Here is a 19,649-nt window from a genome sequence, read left to right on the forward strand (position 1 = left end):
CCTCCACCACATTTTGAAGGCAAATATTAGAGGGAAACAAAACATTTTAAAACCATAAATTGTATAGGTGTGTATATTTGTTTTTATGTTAATATGGGCACTTTTAAATTAGACTTTGATTGCAGGATTAAATATGGTATTTTCACGAATGCAAAGTATTGCTACTTTTACTTTAATAAAAGTACTGCTACTTTTACTGAAGTAAAATATCTGAGTAACGTTGCTTATTGCAACACTATCTTTGTATTTATCTATGAGTTGAAATCCAGTTTTGGTCAATTTATATATTCTTAAGATGTGTATTTTTCCTGTCAGGATTCAGCTGCACGTTGCGTCCCTCTGCCTCCCTTCTTCACTGCATTGCCCACATTCCCCCTGTTTTTTTACCCACACGACCTTGTTTTTCAACATGGATGCCGAAAAACCTCCCCACACATCGCTGTTTATGTCGCAGGGGAACACACCTAACCACCTTATGTGGCGCACCGTGTCTTCTAATCCACAGTTTCGGTTAACCGTCGTCTTGAATTGAAGCTTAAATATTAATTTCCTAACTACGACGCTGCGTATTTTATGGCGAAAAAGCCCGGAGACAATACGAAACCCGACGCGGAATGGCGTCTGCTAGGGGCCCGGTAAGCTGAATAACAGCAACGCCGCCTCGAACCGACGAATCGGAGCGGCAGCGTGGATGTCTGCGACCAATCGGCGCGTCTGAATTGCGGGTGGGCGGGCGCCATCGCGCGGCGCGTTCTGCCGTCATACATGTTCCCGGCGCGAGGAGCGTTTCCTGCACTGGTGCATGGTGGTCGAACAGGAGGAATTGTTGGAAATTTTTCGGAGGTTAGTATATAAATTGGTTTTTACCCAGTATGCATTATTCCCACAGCCATCTCCGAGAGGGAGAGGGAGTGACAGGCTGGGACCGTGATTCAATAGACGGACGGGAAAACCCGTTTTAACGAGAAATACAAAATGACATCCAGCGAGTCAAAATGCTGAAGTTATCCTTAATTAGCTCTTGTTTCCTAGTTAGAGTAGCTCGACTTGGAGCTACGCGTGGAGGCAGCTAGCGAGCACCTCCGACCGCCATAGTCGACCGAGACCACGGCCGTTGGACTCCAACCGCCGCGATCTCGTTAACGTGACCGTCCGTGAGACGGACCGTTTGCTCGCCGCTAATATAGAAGAAGAAAAAACAGTCGTGACAGCAGCGATTCAGTTAGCTTTTTTTTTTTTAGCTTGGCGGCTAACCGCCCCGGTTACGGGACGTGACGTTAAAGCAGTTAAAAACGTTACCGTCGGTAGAGCAGAGCCGCAGCACTGCACTGGATGCCGTTTAATAATGTTTTATTACAGAGGAACACTTGCTGCGAGTCATAGTTGTGCTAACATCGTAGCTAGCTTACCCTTCCTGTAAATGCTATATTCAAAATATCAAGCGCCAAAAAAACAAACAGCCGAGATGAAAAGAGAGATCACTCATTAGCATACAAAGTTCAATATTTCTACAGCTATGACTGCAAACTGTCGAGTTTGATATGTTATTATGTCTCAGTGGTAAAGAGTGAAGTGTTATAATACCTCACTGTACTATACTTTTAAATATACTTCTATGTATCCGAGAACTTGTCCCCTAATTTGGGTGTTTTTTATATGTTAAAGTATGTGTATTTTCAGGGATATGATCTCAGTTCCTTGTACAACCATGACATCATGATCTTGCATCTTCCACGGTCATCGCTTCAAGTATTGTCACTGTAATATACTTTTATATACCTGTGTATGTATCTCAAAAACATGCCCCCTAATGTCTACATGTTGTTATAACTGCTGTGTACTGTTCCAGAATCACAGTAATGCTGTCCTTTTTATAAAAACTATAAAAGCATTTATTTTAACCACCATAATTATTACTGCTCTATTTGCCATTTGTATCATATACACTTGAATATACTATGAGTTTAGTGTGTATATTAGTGTGTATTTTCAGGGACAATGCACATTGATCCACATCACTGTAAAGTGTTTGTAGTGTATATTTCAAATGTGCCATAAAAGACACAATATGTTAAATTAGAACAGGTGAAAGCTAAATATGGGGGATTTTAAAGCTCAGAGAACTACGACTCAATGTCATGTGAAGTGGGACAAATACCATGCAGATATTTAATACAAAACATTGAATGTTAAGCAGACAACATAAAATCATGTGACATTACAGAAGACGACGGTAAAACAAAACAAGCAAACGAGCTACGATAGCAGGTCTGGTTTGTTGTTTTTAAACCAAGAATAAGGATTATAAGAGCCACAACTATATCATGAAGTAATACAGTTATTTATTATGATTTAAGAGAACATGTGTCTGAGAAAATGCACCACAAAACCACAGTTACTGACATGACAAGACCCTCTGACTTCATGTAAGCAGCCGCGTAAACATCTAGTTGTGTGGCTGTTATATGTCAGTTCTGTCCTTTTAGCTTACATATTTCTATATCCTTGCACATGCCATCCACACACACACACACACACACACACACACACACACACACACACACACGTCCCTCTGTGTGTTTGCTGACATGCGGACACCAGTGTGAGTTTCAAAACTGTGTTGTTTGTGTCTCCGCTCCAGCAGCTGAAGCATGCTCTTGGCCCAGATAAACCGGGACTCCCAGGGAATGGCGGAGTTTCACGATGCAGACGGGCAGCCGGTGACGCTCTGCCTGACGGAGGCTGTGACGGTGGGAGGTGAGCGCTCGAACCGTCAACATGTCATCACAACACACAAGACTTAAAGACAGCTGAAGATGGATCATGCTTTTGCTTTACCGCTGCTGAGTAAATACAGCACACAGGAAAGTACAGACGCATACTATTGATAACTAGAATAATATGAACATTAAGAGCATCGACGATAAACAATACGATCCATGACGAATACATATGCAATTGTGGAGTTACTATGTATTTATACAGAGTGGTTAATGAGGTAATGTATACATATTATACAGGTTGATTTCTGCATTAACTAAAAACATCATTTACAAAAACATCATTTACAAAAGGCAAATGATAAGTTAGGTAACACAGAACCATGACATCATAATGTCGTCCTCTTCCACGTTCTTCCTCGCTTCAAGTATTGTCATTTCCCCAGACGGCGATCACATGGAGAGCATGGACACCGTGAGCCTGCAGGCCGTCACCCTGGCGGACGGATCCACGGCGTACATCCAGCACGAGTCCAAGTCGTCCTTTTCGGACGGGCAGATCATGGACGGCCAGGTGATCCAGCTGGAGGACGGCTCCGCCGCCTACGTCCAGCACGTGTCGATGCCGAAAGGAGGTAAAATACACATCTCAACTGGACGACTTCACGCCATCTTGCTGCTGCGTAAAATCCTGTGGAGAAGTCCAGAAATACAAGCTAAGCCGAGGTTACTGTTCTGATTCAGGAGGCGACAGTTTACAGCTTGAAGACGGACAAGCAGTTCAGCTGGAAGACGGAACAACAGCCTACATCCACACACCCAAAGGTAACAAACAAAGTACAACAAAGAGCTTCATTTTCTCAGAAGTGTCCGTCCACCTCGAGCGTGAACCATCTCAGTTTCCCCCTGGAGCTGAGCCCAGTTCCTCCACATAAACCATCCCTCTCCTCCTCCTCCTCCTCCCCGTGCAGATGCATACGAGCAGAGCGGCCTGCAGGAGGTGCAGCTGGAGGACGGCAGCACCGCCTACATCCAGCACACCGTGCACATGCCGCAGTCCAACACCATCCTGGCCATCCAGGCCGACGGCACCATCGCAGACCTGCAGGGCGAGGCCTCGGCCATCGACCCCGAGACCATCAGCGTGCTGGAGCAGTACACCACCAAGGCAAGCGGGCGAACCTGACGTGTTGTGGTTTCTCCTTTTATTTTGGAATAATATATTGATGCTAAACTATCACTTTGAGCACTATGACACTCGTGATCACTTTAATTCATCTCCTGGTATCCACTACGTTTAAGTATGTTCAGGTGTTTTTATACACAATATTATTCCATCTGTATATTTAATATTACATTAAAATTCTTCTACTGTTAATTTTGAATTCAGTTTTATTACCGTTCCACTGTTTATTTATATTACTTGATCTTTATCTTTATTTACTTGTGAGCAGTGCTGCTGTAATCCTGTAATTTCCCCACTGAGGGACTAATTAAGGATTATCTTATCTCTGACCAAAGAAAAACCCTAAAATATATGATATGATATTCATTGTTGTGGTTTATCTCGTGTAACATTAATGCAGAATGTTCATGACTCCGGCAGCAGGTCCTGTAACAGGAAAGTGTCTCGTCTGCTTCCTGTCAGGTGGAGAATATCGAGAACCCGCTGGGGTCCTTCGGCAGAGTGGAAACCGACAACGGCGTCCACATGCGGGTATCTTTTCTAGAGTATTTGATTCATTTGTAAATGTGTTTCTCCGTCCCTCGTCCTTGAGGTTTAACAGCCTTTATTCGTGTTTCAGATTGTGCTGCAGGGTCAAGACAGCCGGTCAGCAAGGGGCTCAAACGTAGGAGAGAAGTCTTTCCGCTGCGAATACGATGGCTGTGGGAAACTCTACACCACTGCCCACCACCTCAAGGTATGAATATGTTTTTATCTGTGTTGCTTGTGTATTACTCAAATGTGGGATTGTTCAAGACAACGTTGCCCTTTGAGTCGTCGTAGGAACCCTAAATTAATTCCAATACTTGTGTTTATTGTATTTATTTGTTCAGCAAAGTCTTGTGTATCTGCAAAAAAAAACACTTTTAAAAGATATTTGATCATAACTATGAACATCCAGCATGATATGAACCAAATTCCCCAAAAAAGCCTCCTGGAGCGTCACTAAGACACCTTTATGGAAAGATTAGGACCTAAAGAATCAGAATCTGCAACAACAATCACAATAAAACAAAGTCTTGTCCTGTTAGGAAGGAGTTTCAGTCAAGAAACTGTGTCGTTCGGTTCAAAAATGGAAAAATGACGTATTTTAAGTCAATAATTGTCTCAATGGGGCATGCTGGGACTTAAATGGGAGAGGGAGGATTTTCACGCACGGTTTCCAAAAGGTGAAAAGCAACTTCCTGTGATGCTACGTTTACGTGTTCAGCTTTGTTGTGTGTGTCCTGCAGGTACACGAGCGCTCACACACTGGAGACAAACCGTACGTCTGTGACTATCAAGGCTGCGGGAAGAAGTTTGCAACAGGTAGACTTTGTTTATTTTCCTCTCTGAGATGTCTTTTTCCAGCATTATCTTTATTATTACGTCCAGTAACAAAGAAGCAGATGTGTTCAATGAATGATATTAATAATACAAAAGTAATAAATGAAGAAAAAAAGGGGGTCATCTTTTACAGGGGTTCTGGAAAATGTATGAACTTTAGTTTACTGTTGAACTTTTAAGCCAATTGCTGTATTTTCTTTAAACAATTGACACATTGAACTTGTCTTTTTTTTGTTGTTGTTGACCTTTTGCATCATAAAGTTTATAAAAAGATTCAAATAATATTTTTTGGATCACTTTGCAATTCTTCTCCCTGCATCTGAGATATTTTTTATTTTATATTTTTTTAAGGGTACGGACTGAAGAGTCACTCGCGCACACACACGGGGGAGAAGCCATATAGATGTCAAGAAATGAACTGCTGCAAGTCCTTTAAAACATCCGGAGACCTTCAAAAGCACACGAGGACCCACACAGGTACACAACAACACCAAAGACCGACACAAAGTTGTACCTTAATGCCTGAAAAACGTCTGTGTGTGTGTGTGTGTGTGTGTGTGTGTGTGTGTGTGTGTGTGTGTGTGTGTGTGTGTGTGTGTGTGTGTGTGTGTGTGTGTGTGTGTGTTTTACATAACGATCATCGTCTGGCACAGAGCTCATCTTCTGTTTGCTTCTCCTGGAACTTAAATGATGAAACTGCTTTTGGCCTCAAGGCTGTTTGTTTAACTGGGATTGGGTTATTTTGGGGAGAGCTACGAGGCCGGAGTCACGCACCTCTGGTTAGTAGAACAACACAGGTTGTGTGTGTGTGTAGCAGTGTGTGTGTGTGTGTGTGTGTGTGTGTGTGTGTGTGTGTGTGTGTGTGTGTGTGTGTGTGTGTGTGTGTGTGTGTGTGTGTGTGTGTGTGTGTGTGTGTGTGTGTGTGTGTGTGTGTGTGTGTGTGTGTGTGTGTGTGTGTGTGTGTGTAGCAGCGCCTCAGTCCAGAATAGGCTGAATAAATGAAATGGGTTTTGTGGAGCTAAACTTTGCTGGAGGACGTGTTCAACACGGGGTGTGATCACAAGACGCTCGGCCGTTTTTTGATTTTTGAAGAATAATGCAGGTTCAATCTCATTGGAGGATAGAAACCTATAGAAGACCAGCACGGCGTGACGTCAAACCCTTTCACTTTCATCGACAAATTTTAAAATCAGCTCGCAGTTGAGTAAAATAAAACTGGTCACAGCGTTGAATAATATGCGTGAACCCACACAATGAGTTTTAAGACAATACAGAGATGTGAAACTGGACCAGTGGGTGACGCCTTGAACCCCCTGACGTCCATATCATCTCGCCTGCAGGAGAGAAGCCTTTCAAATGTCCGGTGGATAACTGCGGCCGGTCGTTCACCACCTCCAACATCCGCAAAGTTCACATCCGGACGCACACCGGCGAGCGGCCGTACTACTGCTCTGAGCCCAGCTGCGGCCGCTCGTTCGCCAGCGCCACCAACTACAAGAACCACATGAGGATACACACTGGTGAGTCCCGGCTGCATCCCGGTCCCAATAGTTAAGGTTGCAGCATTTTTACGGGTTTTTCTTCACAAGAAACCGGCTGTTGCAGGTAAACAATTGAAATGGAACTAAAACCCACTTTGTGCTCCCGCCTGCAGGAGAGAAACCTTACGTCTGCACAGTGCCCGGCTGTGAAAAGCGCTTCACAGAATACTCCAGCCTTTACAAACACCACGTGGTCCACACGCCCTGCAAACCTTACAACTGCAACCACTGCGGGAAAACCTACAAGCAGATCTCCACGCTCGCCATGCACAAGCGCACCGCGCACAACGACACGGAGCCCATCGAGGAGGAGCAGGAGGCCTACTTTGAACCCCCGACAGGTCGGTGCAAACGCAGCCGTGAACAGCTGTGTGGAGACGTGTCGGATTAGATTAAACTGGAATGAAAGAGCGATCAGTCGAGGGGCCAAACGATGCAAACGCAGCTCTTTTAAAAATCATTTTGGTCATTTTTTTAAACCAAAATTAGTAAACAACTCAGCACACTGTGTATGGAAGCCCATTTCCGCCACAAACAAAAGTCAGAATTATGACCAAGAAAAAAAGTCAGAATTATGATTTTGTGTTGTCATAATTATGACTTATTTAAAAGAAAATCATAATTTCCTCCTTTTGGTCAGAATTATGACCAAAAAAAAATCAGAATTATGACACTTTTTTTCTTCTTTTTTTCATAATGATGACAAAAAGAAGAAAAAAAGTCATATTTAAAACTTTTTTTTTGTGATCATAATTATGACTTATTTTTCTGTGGCGGGAATGGTCTTCCATAGAAACACACACAGAATAATAATTACTAGCCAAACTGTGGACTAACTGTCTCAAACGCCGACAAACGGCTCAAATCTTTCCCGACCCTCCTTGCAGACGCCATCGACGACCCCAACGTCAGCTACACGACGGCCGTCGTGGATGCGGACGACTCCGGCTCGGAGCAGCTTCCTGTGGAGGGACCGGACATGGTCTGTCACCAGCACATCGCCCTGGTGACGCAGGAGGACGGCACGCAGCAGCAGGTAGTTGAGACGCGACGGCATCGCATCAACGAGAACAGTCTGTACATCACTGCGGCCAGGTTTCCTGAGCTGCTGCTGGTGTTGTAGTTCAAGGTTTACGTGTCACATTTCTGCTTTGAAATGACTTGAAATGACTGGACCTGTGTTTGATAGTGTGCTGAGTTGTTTACTGCCTTATCCTGCATTATTACCTTTTATGTTATTAAGTGCAAATTGCATTTGTATTCAAGTTACTGGTGATTTTCTTTTGATCGCATGTCAATCCAGTTGTATCCCTTTAGATTAGATTAGATTCAACTTTATTGTCATTACACATGTACAAGTACAGAGCAACGAAATGCATCCAACCTGAAGTGCAATAGCAGGAAGTACTAATATACAGAAAATAAGTATTTTGTAGATAAAGTTGCAAGTGCAACTGTAATATATAAGTAAGGAATATTTAGCCTAGACATTTAAAAAACTTCCATAGAAACACTAGATTATCTGTTTTCAAGAAAGTCTGAAGGAAACCTCTCTATTGTTTTTATTGTTTGAATGGATTTGAAATCGCCACTTAATGTTAGCTACAGCAGCCGCATGTAAGCTAGCGTAATGGTAAGCTAACGTAATGGTAAGCTAACGTAATAGTAAGCCAACGCTGCTTCAGCTAACTCCTTCAGCTAACGCTACTTGCAGCCATCTGATGGGCTAAAATGTCATAATGGGATTAAAACTTCGGATAGATTTTCATGGGTGGTTGTTTCCACAATGAAGACAACAACTCCCATGATGCCGCACTCCTTCAAGACGTCGTTAAACTCCGTCTTTCGTTATTGTTTTGATTAGCGGCAGAGAATACACACCCTTCAAGTGAAGTGACGACGATGCTAAAACTTGTGTCACAGTTTTTTAACGCGGTTAACGGATGATTCAGTGGTTGACTCTATGTGCTCGGTGTCTCCCGCCAGGTGAGCATCTCTGAGGCCGACCTGCAGGCTATGGGGGGCACGATCACCATGGTGACCCAGGAAGGCACCACCATCACCATCCCGGCTCACGAGCTGACGGCGCAAGGTGCTCACTCGGTCACCATGGTGACGACAGACGGCTCAGACGAACAGGTGAACAGCCGATTCCCCCCCTCCCCCCCTCCCCCCTCAGAGAGCAGCTCAAAAAGATGGAGGGAAGTCAGATGAAATACTGAAATCTGCTTTCGTGGCACAATTAAACTCAATGTGGCTTCATTGCCATGACAGTTAAAAAAAATACACCAATACGAACGTTAAGCTTAACGCAACATAAACAAAACATTACAATGATGTTTTTTAATGATAATCTATACAGTATTATGATTAAATGATTCATTAGTCAGCGGCAGCGACGCCGGACACGATGCGGACAGACGGATTGAAATCACTAATCACCAATATTTTGTGTAAAAAAAATACAAACGTTCTTGGGCACGATTATTCAGATTGTTGAGATTTTACACTACAAGATTCCCAGGAACCTTCAGATTGTGTACACGCTTTAAAATAAGTAGGTTTGACTCTTCAAACTCGTGATAATTCATGTAAAAGACACACCAGGATAAAGGCAAAGCACTAAATTGTGGAAACGCTGGAGAAACAGAACTGTATACAAAAGAAAACATGGGTTGTGTTTTCAGATTGTTTATAATCTTTGAAAGGAAGGTTATGAAGACAGAGCAGTTGCCCTTCTTTTATACTTATAAATATTTATTTTGTATTGTTTTGAGTACTTCAGTGCCCCTTGTCTCCCTCAGGTGGCCATCATGACGCCGGACATGGGCGCCTTCCAGACCGTGGAGGAGGCGGGCTACAGCCAAGCGCAGGATGACATTCATCCTGTCACATTACTGGCCACCTCCAACGGCACTCACATCGCTGTGCAGGTTGGTAGACCCACACCGTAGCAGCGAGCGCCGGGGGGTGAGTTTCCATCTGTGCAGGCGAGTAGTTCACTTTAAAAGACCAAGGAAAAGAAGAAGACTGGAAACTTCCTCCTCCGTGTTGTTTAAATGCAGGAAATCTGTGAAATGGATCGTTTGGGAATAAAAGTTTAGGAGTAAAGGCCCCTTTTTAAGTGTAGATATTAGTTATAGAGTTTGTATTGATGCCACAAAGTCTGCTGCTTTTCTGATTGATGCCTTTGCTGCGAACTGCAATCTGTGCTGTTAATATGATACTGACAGGAGCTTTCTAGGAGTTTTATACAATAGTGACAGGAGTTTTAGAAGTTTAGAAAGATACTGACAGTTTTATACAATACTGACAGGAGTTTTAGAAGTTTAAAAAGATACTGACAGGAGTTAAAGAAGTTTTATACGATACTGACAGGAGTTTTAGAAGTTTAAAAAGATACTGACAGGAGTTTTAGAAGTTTAAAAGATACTAAAAGGAGTTTTAGAAGTTTAAAAAGATACTAAAAGGAGTTTTAGAAGTTTAAAAAGATACTAAAAGGAGTTTTAGAAGTTTAAAAAGATACTGGCAGGAGTTTCAGTCATGAAGCTATTTAAATGCATCCCACCCTGTTAAGGTATTTGCTTGGGGGGAGGTGTAGTAAGGTGTCCTAAGGTGTAGTAAGTGTGTTTCCACCCTCGTGCCGGTGCATTTGATCATGGATCAAACTAAACCCAACGACCCCGTGTGAGTTCACACACAATCCAAATCCATGACGTCACTAAATCTGCAAAAGATAACGGAAGCAAATGTGTAACTCACTGTTGTGGTAATAAAATGAGAAACCTTGACTCTCCACATCACAGAAAGATGATCATCTTTAATCCATACAAACAATAAACGTGTTTAAACCACATATTATAGTATTTAATTAAAGAACTAAATGAGCTATTTAAGCCTAAAACCCCAGAGGGACTAAGATCTCGTCAAAGATTGCACAACTCATGATTCACCTTTTTTATTCCTTCTGGAAAACCCTGTTTTCCTTCTTCCCCGTCGGCTCGTTCTGTCATGTTAATTTCAAAGCAAACGTTCTTTTCACTCCTTTTCCCCAACATGTAGCGCACTCGTTCACAGCAGGAGGCGGTGCTAATCCTCATTAGTGATCCATAAACTGTGATTATCAGGATGTCGATCAATGTTTTTGTTTTTTTCCCTCCTCTCTGCAGCTCAGCGATCAGCCTTCGCTGGAGGAAGCCATCCGGATAGCATCGAGGATACAGCAAGGAGAGTCGCCGGGCCTGGATGATTGATGGACTCATTATGGACCATGATTTAGGATTTTAAAGGAAACGACAGAAACATCTCAATTGGACGATATCGACGAGAGAAATCACAAGTCTTCCTCCCGTGTTTTTTTTGTTTTTGTTCCACAAAAGAACTTAGCTTTTATGTGTACATAGGATTTTGATAACTGGAGTTCTGCTATGCTATTTTGTTCCCCGAACCAGAAAAAGATGTGCGAGGGGGGGAAAAACGCTTTCTTATGTTTATGTGCACAGTGCACAGGGCCGTGTACAGCTAATGCTATTTCTAATAAATAAAGAAAAAAGTGTTGACTAGTTGATGGTACTTGGTTTTGAATCCTCGTTCAACATCATTTGATTTAACGATACAAGTAATTATGCACTTTAAGGCCGGTTCAGTAGATGAACACTGAAAACAACCTTTAGTATGACCTCACAGACCTGGAGGTCAACTGGAGAAGAGGCGCTTCTGTTTTCAGGTGTCGGCCTTTAAAACACACCTGATAAGAGACAGAGCCCAAGGGGAGGCAATTTGGGAATTTTCCACAATGCATTGGAAAATATGTTTGCTTTTATAACACCACCTTATACTTACGTATTTTTACTCCAATATGGTACAATTTAGAAACACCTCTACTTTTACTTGGGTTGTATTGCTCCTTGTTCTTTTATATTGTACTTTTTACTACGTCGTTCAGTTACAGTTTGTAGTAGTTTTACTGAAAAAGATACGTTCACCTTGTAAAATCAGATACAGTATAGATTAAAATAACTAACTATATATAAAGTTGATAAAATCAACTCCATCTCAACCAGCTAAAATTACAATTGTATTTTTTGTGGTCATGATATATAGTTAAAACAGTCTTTAGTAACACTTTCCAAGGGCCTTTCTGCATCATGTATTAATCAATTAAGTATGCATTTCTAATAATACTTATTTAGGCTACTGTGAAGTAAGAATATAATGAAATATTTATATTACTTGCAACTGAATCTTTTGGACAGAAAGGTCACTTTTATTTAATTGTTATATTGTTGGAATACTAATACTGATTCTTTAATTAAGCAGCTTTTTAATATTACACCTGGTGTAGGTGGAGAACATTTTAACTAAATTATTACTTATAGTTCATATTTTAATGAATGCATCATATGTTTTTTCCTATTCATTTAGTAGATTCAAAAGTACAATATTCATGTAGTGAAAGTGACATGAAGTATAGAGTAAATGTGCTTAGATGCTTTAGGACCACTGGGAACCGTTTTATTGCCGTAATATAATTGTTTATTATGCATTCTGTGGACCATTAACTTCGCAAAGATAGGTCCGTTGTCTAATTGGAGCTTTACGTATTCATGTTCCGGGGCTTCAGTGATCTCGCCGTCTCAATAATGGGCGCATTGTCTCGCGGGTTGATGTAAACTGTGTGACTCCGGCGACATGAAAGGGCTCGCGGCGTTCGCGCCAGATCGCTGCTGCGCCACGGAAGGAAGCCCCGCCTCCCGAGACCCCTCTCTGGAACGCCCTTCTTTCAAAAAACAGAGACGCGCTCCGATTGGCCGCGCCGGCGGCGCAGGAGCCACGTGACCAACGGTCGCGGGAAGCCTCATTGCCACGCGCGTGATAGGAAAAGCCGAAGTTCTCTTGACTCATTCAAACTTTTTTTTTCTTCTTCTCCTTCTTGTAAACATTGGTGCGGTTTTACGCGTTTCGGTGTCGGCGAGCCTTCAAGAAGTTAGTGACGGGTTTTGACACTCGACCGGACTAAGTTTCGCCCGTTTGTTTTTTATTTTAAACTCAGGACTTTGGGACTTTTTCCTCCTCGACGGCTGCGGGGCCTTTTTCTCCGCGCTGGATGGGCGTGTTGGAGTTCACGTTTCCTGGGACGTTAACGGACCTTTAAGCACTCGCTTTGGATCGATACCTTATTATTTTTAAGGTAATTAGAAGTAAACTACAATCGTGAATCGCCTCACATACCGTAGTGGGGGGTTTCCAACCGCGTGATTATTTTTTTTCTCCTTGCTGTCGACGACCCCGGGGTTTAAATCCTAAAAAAAAAAAAATGTCGAGCTTCGGCCGCCATCGACACGGATCTCCTTCCCCGAAAGCTCCCCCGATTCGGCAAAAGCTGCAGTTTACGTGCAGCGACGGGGAGGACGAGCCCATCGAGGACGCGAACAACAGCACCGGGGGAGAGTCCGGCTTCACGGAGATGGACTCCCCGATGCCGCTGCGCCGGGACCCCGTCGACAAGCGGCTGGAGGGGACCAGCAGCCCGCTGAACCAGTCCGGCGGGGACGACGACGTGGAGCTGTGGGACGAGGAGAGCTACGGGTCCCCGTCGCACCTGCGCTCCCCGAGCAGCGTCATCTTCGCCAACTGCTCGCCGTCGCCGAGGAAGGCGTCCCGGCTGTACGGAGGAGGGTCCCCGGAGCGGTGCTACGTCCAGGACGACGGGGAGGGATCCAGCTCCCCGATCCCGGACTGTCCCGACACGCCTCCGCACAAGACCTTCAGAAAACTGAGACTTTTTGACACACCGCACACACCAAAGGTTGGTATTTGTTGATGGGGAAAATACATTTTAGTTTGTTTTTGCGTGGGGCAACGTTAGCAAAAGCTCTTCCACACAACAGTTGAATACTGCATTTTACTGTGTAAATGTCTACAGTTGTGTTTTGCACATGTATTTGGCTTCTTGTGGGGATTTTGTCACGTGTTTTTAACTGGGAAGGAAAATCTGGTGGGGGGAAAAACAAGCAACACTAGGTTTTAAATAAACCTCACGTCAGTGTTTTTTTTAGATTTTAGTAAACGACGATCGCCCACTTTACTCACTGCACAACTGTACTGTTGCATAATGCTCCCACTGTCAGTTTGTCAGAGCATGTGTTGACCTAGAGTAATGTGTGTGGACATGTTTGTTTTTATCCTAGATTACACAAAATTTCCCTTCAGGCCTGATATATTCCACCCTGCTGTATTTCACAACTCATTGTTTATGCACCATTTATTTGTTTTACTCTCCACGAAGGAACAAAGCACTAAACCTCTTTTCCTCCAGAGCTTGCTGTCCAGGGCCAGGGGCTCGGGCTCTTCGGGCTCCTCCAGCAGGAGGGTTGCCCTGTTCAAGAACGTGGAGAATTCAGGAAAGTCGATCACAGACAGCAGCAGCAGGAGACAGCAGACTCCTCTGGTCAACTTCAACCCCTTCACGCCGGACTCCCTGCTCATCCAGTCCGCCACACAGCAGAGGAACAGGAAGCGAGCTCACTGGAACGAGTGAGTTTGGTCCTCAATAATCTGCTGCACCCTGAAATACCTGCAGGATTGTAGTACTTTTCCAAAAAGATAGCTCGAGTTTCGGTGGTGTAAAAGGGGGGGGGGGGAGGTGACAAGCTGCAGTCAACATTCTGCTGGTCAGTTGGAGTATTATCACCTCCCACCTTTTGTTATTGCAGTAATGCAAAACCTGCTACCCGCCCTGCTGGACAGGTTAACCTTTTTATCTCGAGCACGGATCAACCCCATTGTTGGAACAAGCAGATACGTTAAAGCCGTTGCCTAAGTGCAGTGCAGGAGGGGGGTGGGCGGGTTTGGCTGGAAACCAAGGCCTCATGGTTACTGGTGGACTTTGCCATGTGCGTGTGACGGCCCCGCTGCTGCCCCCTGCTGGACACAATGCTGACTCGCACTCTGTTGTCCTCTGATCCCTCAGCTCTTGTGGAGAAGACATGGAGGCGAGTGATGGCGAGGGAGAGGAGGAGGTCCTGCCGCCGTCCAAGGTAATGCAGTCTCTCTCACGTGATTTGAAATATTACTTATTATCAAATGCACACATTTACAGTTAGGACTGTGGTTGATTTTTATTTCTCTTCACTGTTACATTTTGAAAATTCCATATTTCAGTCCATTATTTATGAGTTGCAACTACTGACATTTGCATCATTGATTAATCTGTTGGATTAACTCATTGATCATAAAGCCTATTAAATGTCAGAAAATAGTTAAAAGAAATCTGTCATTTTCTGCTGGACTTGTGCAAATCTCTTTTTTTACTTTTGTTTTGGTATCCAAAACAATTTTTTTATGTAAAGAGGATTTAATATGAATACACCAAAAGAGCACACGCGGAAGTATTGAATACACACAGCGTCTGTAGATCTATTACACAATAATAGTTGTAACTCACTACCCGAGTAGTTATTTTATAATATTTATTATGCTTGCTGTGTTTTGTATATATTGTTTATATTTGCTTCTGTGATTTGCCTTTTCATATGTAGATTGATTAAAAGCCATCTGCAGAGTAAATCTCTGGGTTTAAATGGCTGTAAAATTGTTTTTGAATCTGAAATGTAAATGTCACTAATACATTTTGTGTTTCCGCTCCCAGAGGATCACCATGATGGAGAGCAACATGATGTCCAGGTACACCTCCGAGTTCCTCGAGCTGGAGAAGATCGGCTGCGGAGAGTTTGGCGCCGTGTTCAAGTGCGTGAAACGACTCGACGGCTGCATCTACGCCATCAAGAGATCCAAGAAGCCTCTGGCGGGTTCAGTGGACGAGTAAGTTGACTTAATAACGGTCTGAAAAAGTCTTGCTGAAGATTGTCTTTATTATTATTATTATTATTATTATTATTATTATTATTATTATTATTATGTCCTGAGTGTAAAGTGTCTTCTGAATCTCAAAGTGGTCTAAAGAGGATTTGAACTTTGGTGAAGTGGTGCATATGAAGGTGTTAAACAACACCTTCTCCTTCATTTTAACGACATCGTCTCAGACGTGTCTTTGATTAAACCGGCCTGTTCCTCCTCCACAGACAGAACGCCCTGCGGGAAGTGTACGCCCACGCCGTGCTGGGCCAACACCCCCACGTGGTGCGCTACTACTCCGCCTGGGCCGAGGACGACCACATGCTCATCCAGAACGAGTACTGCAACGGCGGCACGCTGTCCGACGGCATCGCCGAGAACTACAGGCGGCTCAGCTACCTGTCGGAGCTGGAGCTCAAAGACCTGCTGCTGCAGGTCACACGGGGGCTCAAGTACATCCACTCCACGTCTCTGGTGCACATGGACATCAAGCCCAGTGAGTACGATGGGATGCTGAAGAAGCGCTGACTGCAGTAGAGGACACTCTAGACTTGTATAGATGTTGGTAGTTTAAATACTGCAGCAGGCATGATGCAGATAACGCTCATGTGTGGTCCACTCCTTGTATATTTGTGTCTTTTAAACATCAGGAGCTGGAGGCTTAAACTAATGTCAACGTCTTCTTTTCTAGGCAACATCTTTATTTCGCGAAAGTCGGTAGCCAGCTGTGACGAATGTGACGATGACGAAGGAATGACCACCAGCGTCGTCTACAAAATAGGTAATAAGCTGCTTCCAGGTCGTCTTCCTGTGAGGTCACTTTGTTTTGTTGTGTTTTTCTCTTCTTCAAATGTTACGTCGTGGTTTTAATCTCTCTCTCTCTCCAGGTGATCTTGGTCATGTGACGCGAGTGAACAACCCTCAGGTGGAGGAAGGTGACAGCAGATACCTGGCCAATGAAGTTTTACAAGAGGTTTGTCGTCTTTCTCCAAAATCGGCTTTTTCTTTATGAATCCAGCCTCACAGAAGGTGTTAACGTTTCCCCCCGTCCGTCTGATCTTCCTCCTCGTAGGACTACAGCAAGTTGACGAAGGCGGACATCTTCGCTCTGGCCCTGACCGTCGTCAGCGCCTCGGGGGCGGAGCCTCTTCCCACCAACGGAGACAAGTGGCACGAGATCCGAGAGGGAAAACTGCCCGCCATCCCACAAATGCTTTCTCCTGAGTTCCTCTGTCTTCTCAAGGTAATTGTGTGTGTGTGTGTGTGTGTGTGTGTGTGTGTGTGTGTGTGTGTGTGTGTGTGTGTGTGTGTGTGTGTGTGTGTGTGTGTGTGTGTGTGTGTGTGTGTGTGTGTGTGTAACAGGAGCAGCTATGTGAGGACGACACATGTCAGCTGTCAGAAAGTGTCATCAGCATGTTGATGATCCCTGTCAGAGTTTGTTAGATTGTTTTAAAAGAAGAACTTCAAGATGTTTTTGAGGAAACTTCAAACTTCAAGGAGTTCTGATGGAGGGATCAATAACTTTTAATCTCTTGCTTATCTCTGGAGTCATATTTCAGAGTTCAAACGCTTTATTCTTACTATTAAGTTCATTTTAAACTAAACTTAGTGAAGAGTGTCAACAGTTTTTAAATGAACTATAAATAATTTCTCTCTGGAGATGACTTTGTGTGTTTTCTTGTATGATGACGTCCTCGTTCAGCAGCTGTTCTTGTTTAAAAACCACATAATCTGAAACCTGCTCCTCGTCCATCAGCTGATGATCCATCCCGACCCGAGTAGACGGCCGTCGACGTCCGAGCTCATCAAACACCCGGTGCTGCTCACGGCCGCCAGGATGAGCGCCGACCAGCTGCGAGTCGAGCTCAACGCCGAGAAGTTCAAGAACGCGCTGCTGCAGAAGTGAGTTGTTGCTCATCAGTGGGTCGAACGCGGTTTATAACGTGTTTTTATAACGTGTTTATAACGTGTTGTATGTGCGGCGTGGTGCTGTGAAAACATGACGGGCACGTTTTAAGTTGAGCCTAATTTCATGTTATATAAATACTTTTATAATATGTATTCAGAATCAGCCGTGTAAATGTTCACGTACATGGAATTTAAGTTTGGTTTCTCTTTGCTCTTCGTACAAATATAAAAGACATTAAGACAACCGTGGTCCAGTGCAAATACTACTACTACTACTAATAATAATATTAATAATATATATTTGTATTTATTTTATTTATTTCATTTGTATATTTTTAATCCATCTGTAAATTTAATATTCTTCTTTGTTACTGCTAATTTTTTTCTTCTTCATCTCTAATCTGTTTATTACCGTTCTATTGTTTATTTATATTACTTGTGTCTTTTATCTTGATACTTATTACTTGTGAGCAGTGCTACTGTAATCCTGTAATTTCCCCACAGAGGGACTGATAAAGGATCATCTTATCCTAATGATAATAATTACTCATTGTTGGGAGAACGAGCGATTTTCGCATCGTCCATTCCACTATTTCTCTTTTAGGTTTCTGACTTTTTACTTGAAAAACGAATCGACAGACTGTTTTATAATGGAAATAGTCCTTTGTTTATTTAATTCAGTGGTATGAAAGCCGCCTTCAGGGCTCAGTGAACTCTCCTCTCGCCCTCAGGGAGCTGAAGAAGGCCCAGCAGGCCCGAGCGGCAGCGGAGGAGAAAGTTCTGTCCACCGACCGGATCCTGACGCGCTCCACGGTCCAGTCCAACCCCAGAACCTCCAGACTCATCGGCAAGAAGATGAACCGCTCGGTCAGCCTCACCATCTACTGAACCTCCAGCCGCCCGACGAGGAAGAGAACCCGAAGGCTGCCGGACCGAATTTAATCAACAACAAAAACATTGCAGAATCGGAAATCGGTTTCTTTAAGTTTTTTTTCCTTTTTTTTCGACGTGAACGCCGTCAGTCGTGGTGGAAAAAAACTGAACTTGAACTCATCTCCATCGACTCTCATTGCCAACATGGTTCAGCCCTTTTTATCAAAGAAAAGATTTCCAATGGACTTTTTCTTTTGTTGGAAAATAAACTTTGTCATTCCCGAAAAGGAAAAGGTAGTTTACTTTACCTTTGAACACTCTGTCATTCCTTAAGTTAGCATGAACGTCAGGCTCTATCACCGTCTCTGTCCTTGCACTTCCCCCCTCCCTTCGACAAAGCCGAAGCCCGGCGGTTCGAAGCCGAAGCCCGGCGGTTCGAAGCCGCAGCGACACGCTCTTCAGTGTGAATGTACTTGCCGTGCGCACCTTACTGCCTGTCAAACGCCTGATGCTGGGTACCAGAGGGTCTGAGAACTGACGAGTCCCATGTTTGTATTGGAGCACTTTGGAGGCAACGACTGGAACTTGCCACATTTTTTTTTTTAAAAGAGAATTAAAAAAAACAAAACCTGCTGCTATTGATGTTTTGTGTGTATCGGGGTTTGGCCCATTTCAGGTTGGATCCTTCTCGAGGTCATTGGCTCTTATTTTCAAGTAGCAGGAGTCCGTTTCCCCTCCGCCTCCGTTTAATGTTTATTCCTCTGGTTGGGTGGAGAATGGATCATGCCGTTTGAGCAACAACAAGTAAATCATCCATTTTCTTTTGAAGTACCACAACCAGTGAGCTCATTACCTGAGAGGTCAGAAGTGATCCGTGGTGTTTTTACCTGTCGAGGTGCCGCCGCCCCGCCTGTAGCATTAGAACAATCATCGTCCGGTTCTTTAGGTTCTCCTGTTCTGTTATTATTGTTTCCCACAAAAGCTCGTCTTCAATTACTGGTTAGAAAAAAAGTTTTCCTCATCTTTCATTTTTCTTCTTGTAATCTTTAACACAAAGCTTGTCTGTTGGTAACATTGTACATATGTTCTTTTAATAAATTCTTACCGTCTACACTTTGTTCTGTCCACTGTGACGCGTTGGAGGAGCAAATCTGTACTGGATGCATGTGGCAATAACATGTCATATGTGGCAATAACATG

At 43.6% G+C, this 19,649-nt stretch overlaps 2 protein-coding genes across 7 annotated transcripts; both read left to right on the forward strand.

Moving 5' to 3' along the window:
* The first annotated feature begins 425 nt into the window (after positions 1-425).
* On the forward strand, positions 426-11,374 carry znf143b (zinc finger protein 143b). Of its 6 annotated transcripts, none has more exons than XM_068596599.1 (15): positions 426-843; positions 2,642-2,757; positions 3,167-3,355; positions 3,465-3,545; positions 3,692-3,888; positions 4,369-4,437; positions 4,526-4,642; positions 5,178-5,253; positions 5,623-5,748; positions 6,612-6,791; positions 6,926-7,153; positions 7,700-7,848; positions 8,799-8,951; positions 9,617-9,802; positions 10,982-11,374. In XM_068596599.1, the coding sequence occupies exons 2-14, from the start codon at positions 2,652-2,654 to the stop codon at positions 9,764-9,766; spliced, it is 1,821 nt and encodes a 606-aa protein (XP_068452700.1). In that variant the 5' UTR covers positions 426-843; positions 2,642-2,651; the 3' UTR covers positions 9,767-9,802; positions 10,982-11,374. The 6 variants fall into 6 exon arrangements, with proteins under 6 accessions (XP_068452700.1, XP_068452699.1, XP_068452697.1 ...); XM_068596598.1 differs by having other exon boundaries at positions 9,617-9,782; XM_068596596.1 differs by having other exon boundaries at positions 9,617-9,745.
* Positions 11,375-12,693: 1,319 nt separating this feature from the next.
* On the forward strand, positions 12,694-19,548 carry wee1 (WEE1 G2 checkpoint kinase). The gene is made up of 10 exons (XM_068596613.1): positions 12,694-13,620; positions 14,131-14,348; positions 14,785-14,851; positions 15,463-15,635; positions 15,896-16,164; positions 16,360-16,449; positions 16,556-16,641; positions 16,741-16,911; positions 17,425-17,570; positions 18,308-19,548. Exons 1-10 carry the CDS (start codon positions 13,129-13,131, stop codon positions 18,462-18,464), a joined length of 1,869 nt encoding a protein of 622 aa, XP_068452714.1. The 5' UTR covers positions 12,694-13,128; the 3' UTR covers positions 18,465-19,548.
* Positions 19,549-19,649: the final 101 nt, after the last annotated feature.

Source organism: Clinocottus analis, unplaced genomic scaffold (assembly GCF_023055335.1).
Source record: "Clinocottus analis isolate CAN_PGR_092001 unplaced genomic scaffold, fCliAna1.0.p SCAF_38, whole genome shotgun sequence".
NCBI lineage: Eukaryota > Metazoa > Chordata > Actinopteri > Perciformes > Cottidae > Clinocottus > Clinocottus analis.

Bases quoted from the DNA above. Each gene is read 5' to 3' on its own strand.
- wee1 (XM_068596613.1), top strand. From the start codon at position 13,129: ATGTCGAGCTTCGGCCGCCATCGACACGGATCTCCTTCCCCGAAAGCT. The intron at 14,852-15,462 runs GTAATGCAGTCT...TTCCGCTCCCAG, and splicing joins AGGTCCTGCCGCCGTCCAAG to AGGATCACCATGATGGAGAG. The intron at 16,450-16,555 runs GTAATAAGCTGC...CTCTCTCTCCAG, and splicing joins CAGCGTCGTCTACAAAATAG to GTGATCTTGGTCATGTGACG.
- znf143b (XM_068596596.1), top strand. From the start codon at position 2,652: ATGCTCTTGGCCCAGATAAACCGGGACTCCCAGGGAATGGCGGAGTTT. The intron at 2,758-3,166 runs GTGAGCGCTCGA...TCATTTCCCCAG, and splicing joins GGAGGCTGTGACGGTGGGAG to ACGGCGATCACATGGAGAGC. The intron at 7,849-8,798 runs GTAGTTGAGACG...GTCTCCCGCCAG, and splicing joins AGGACGGCACGCAGCAGCAG to GTGAGCATCTCTGAGGCCGA.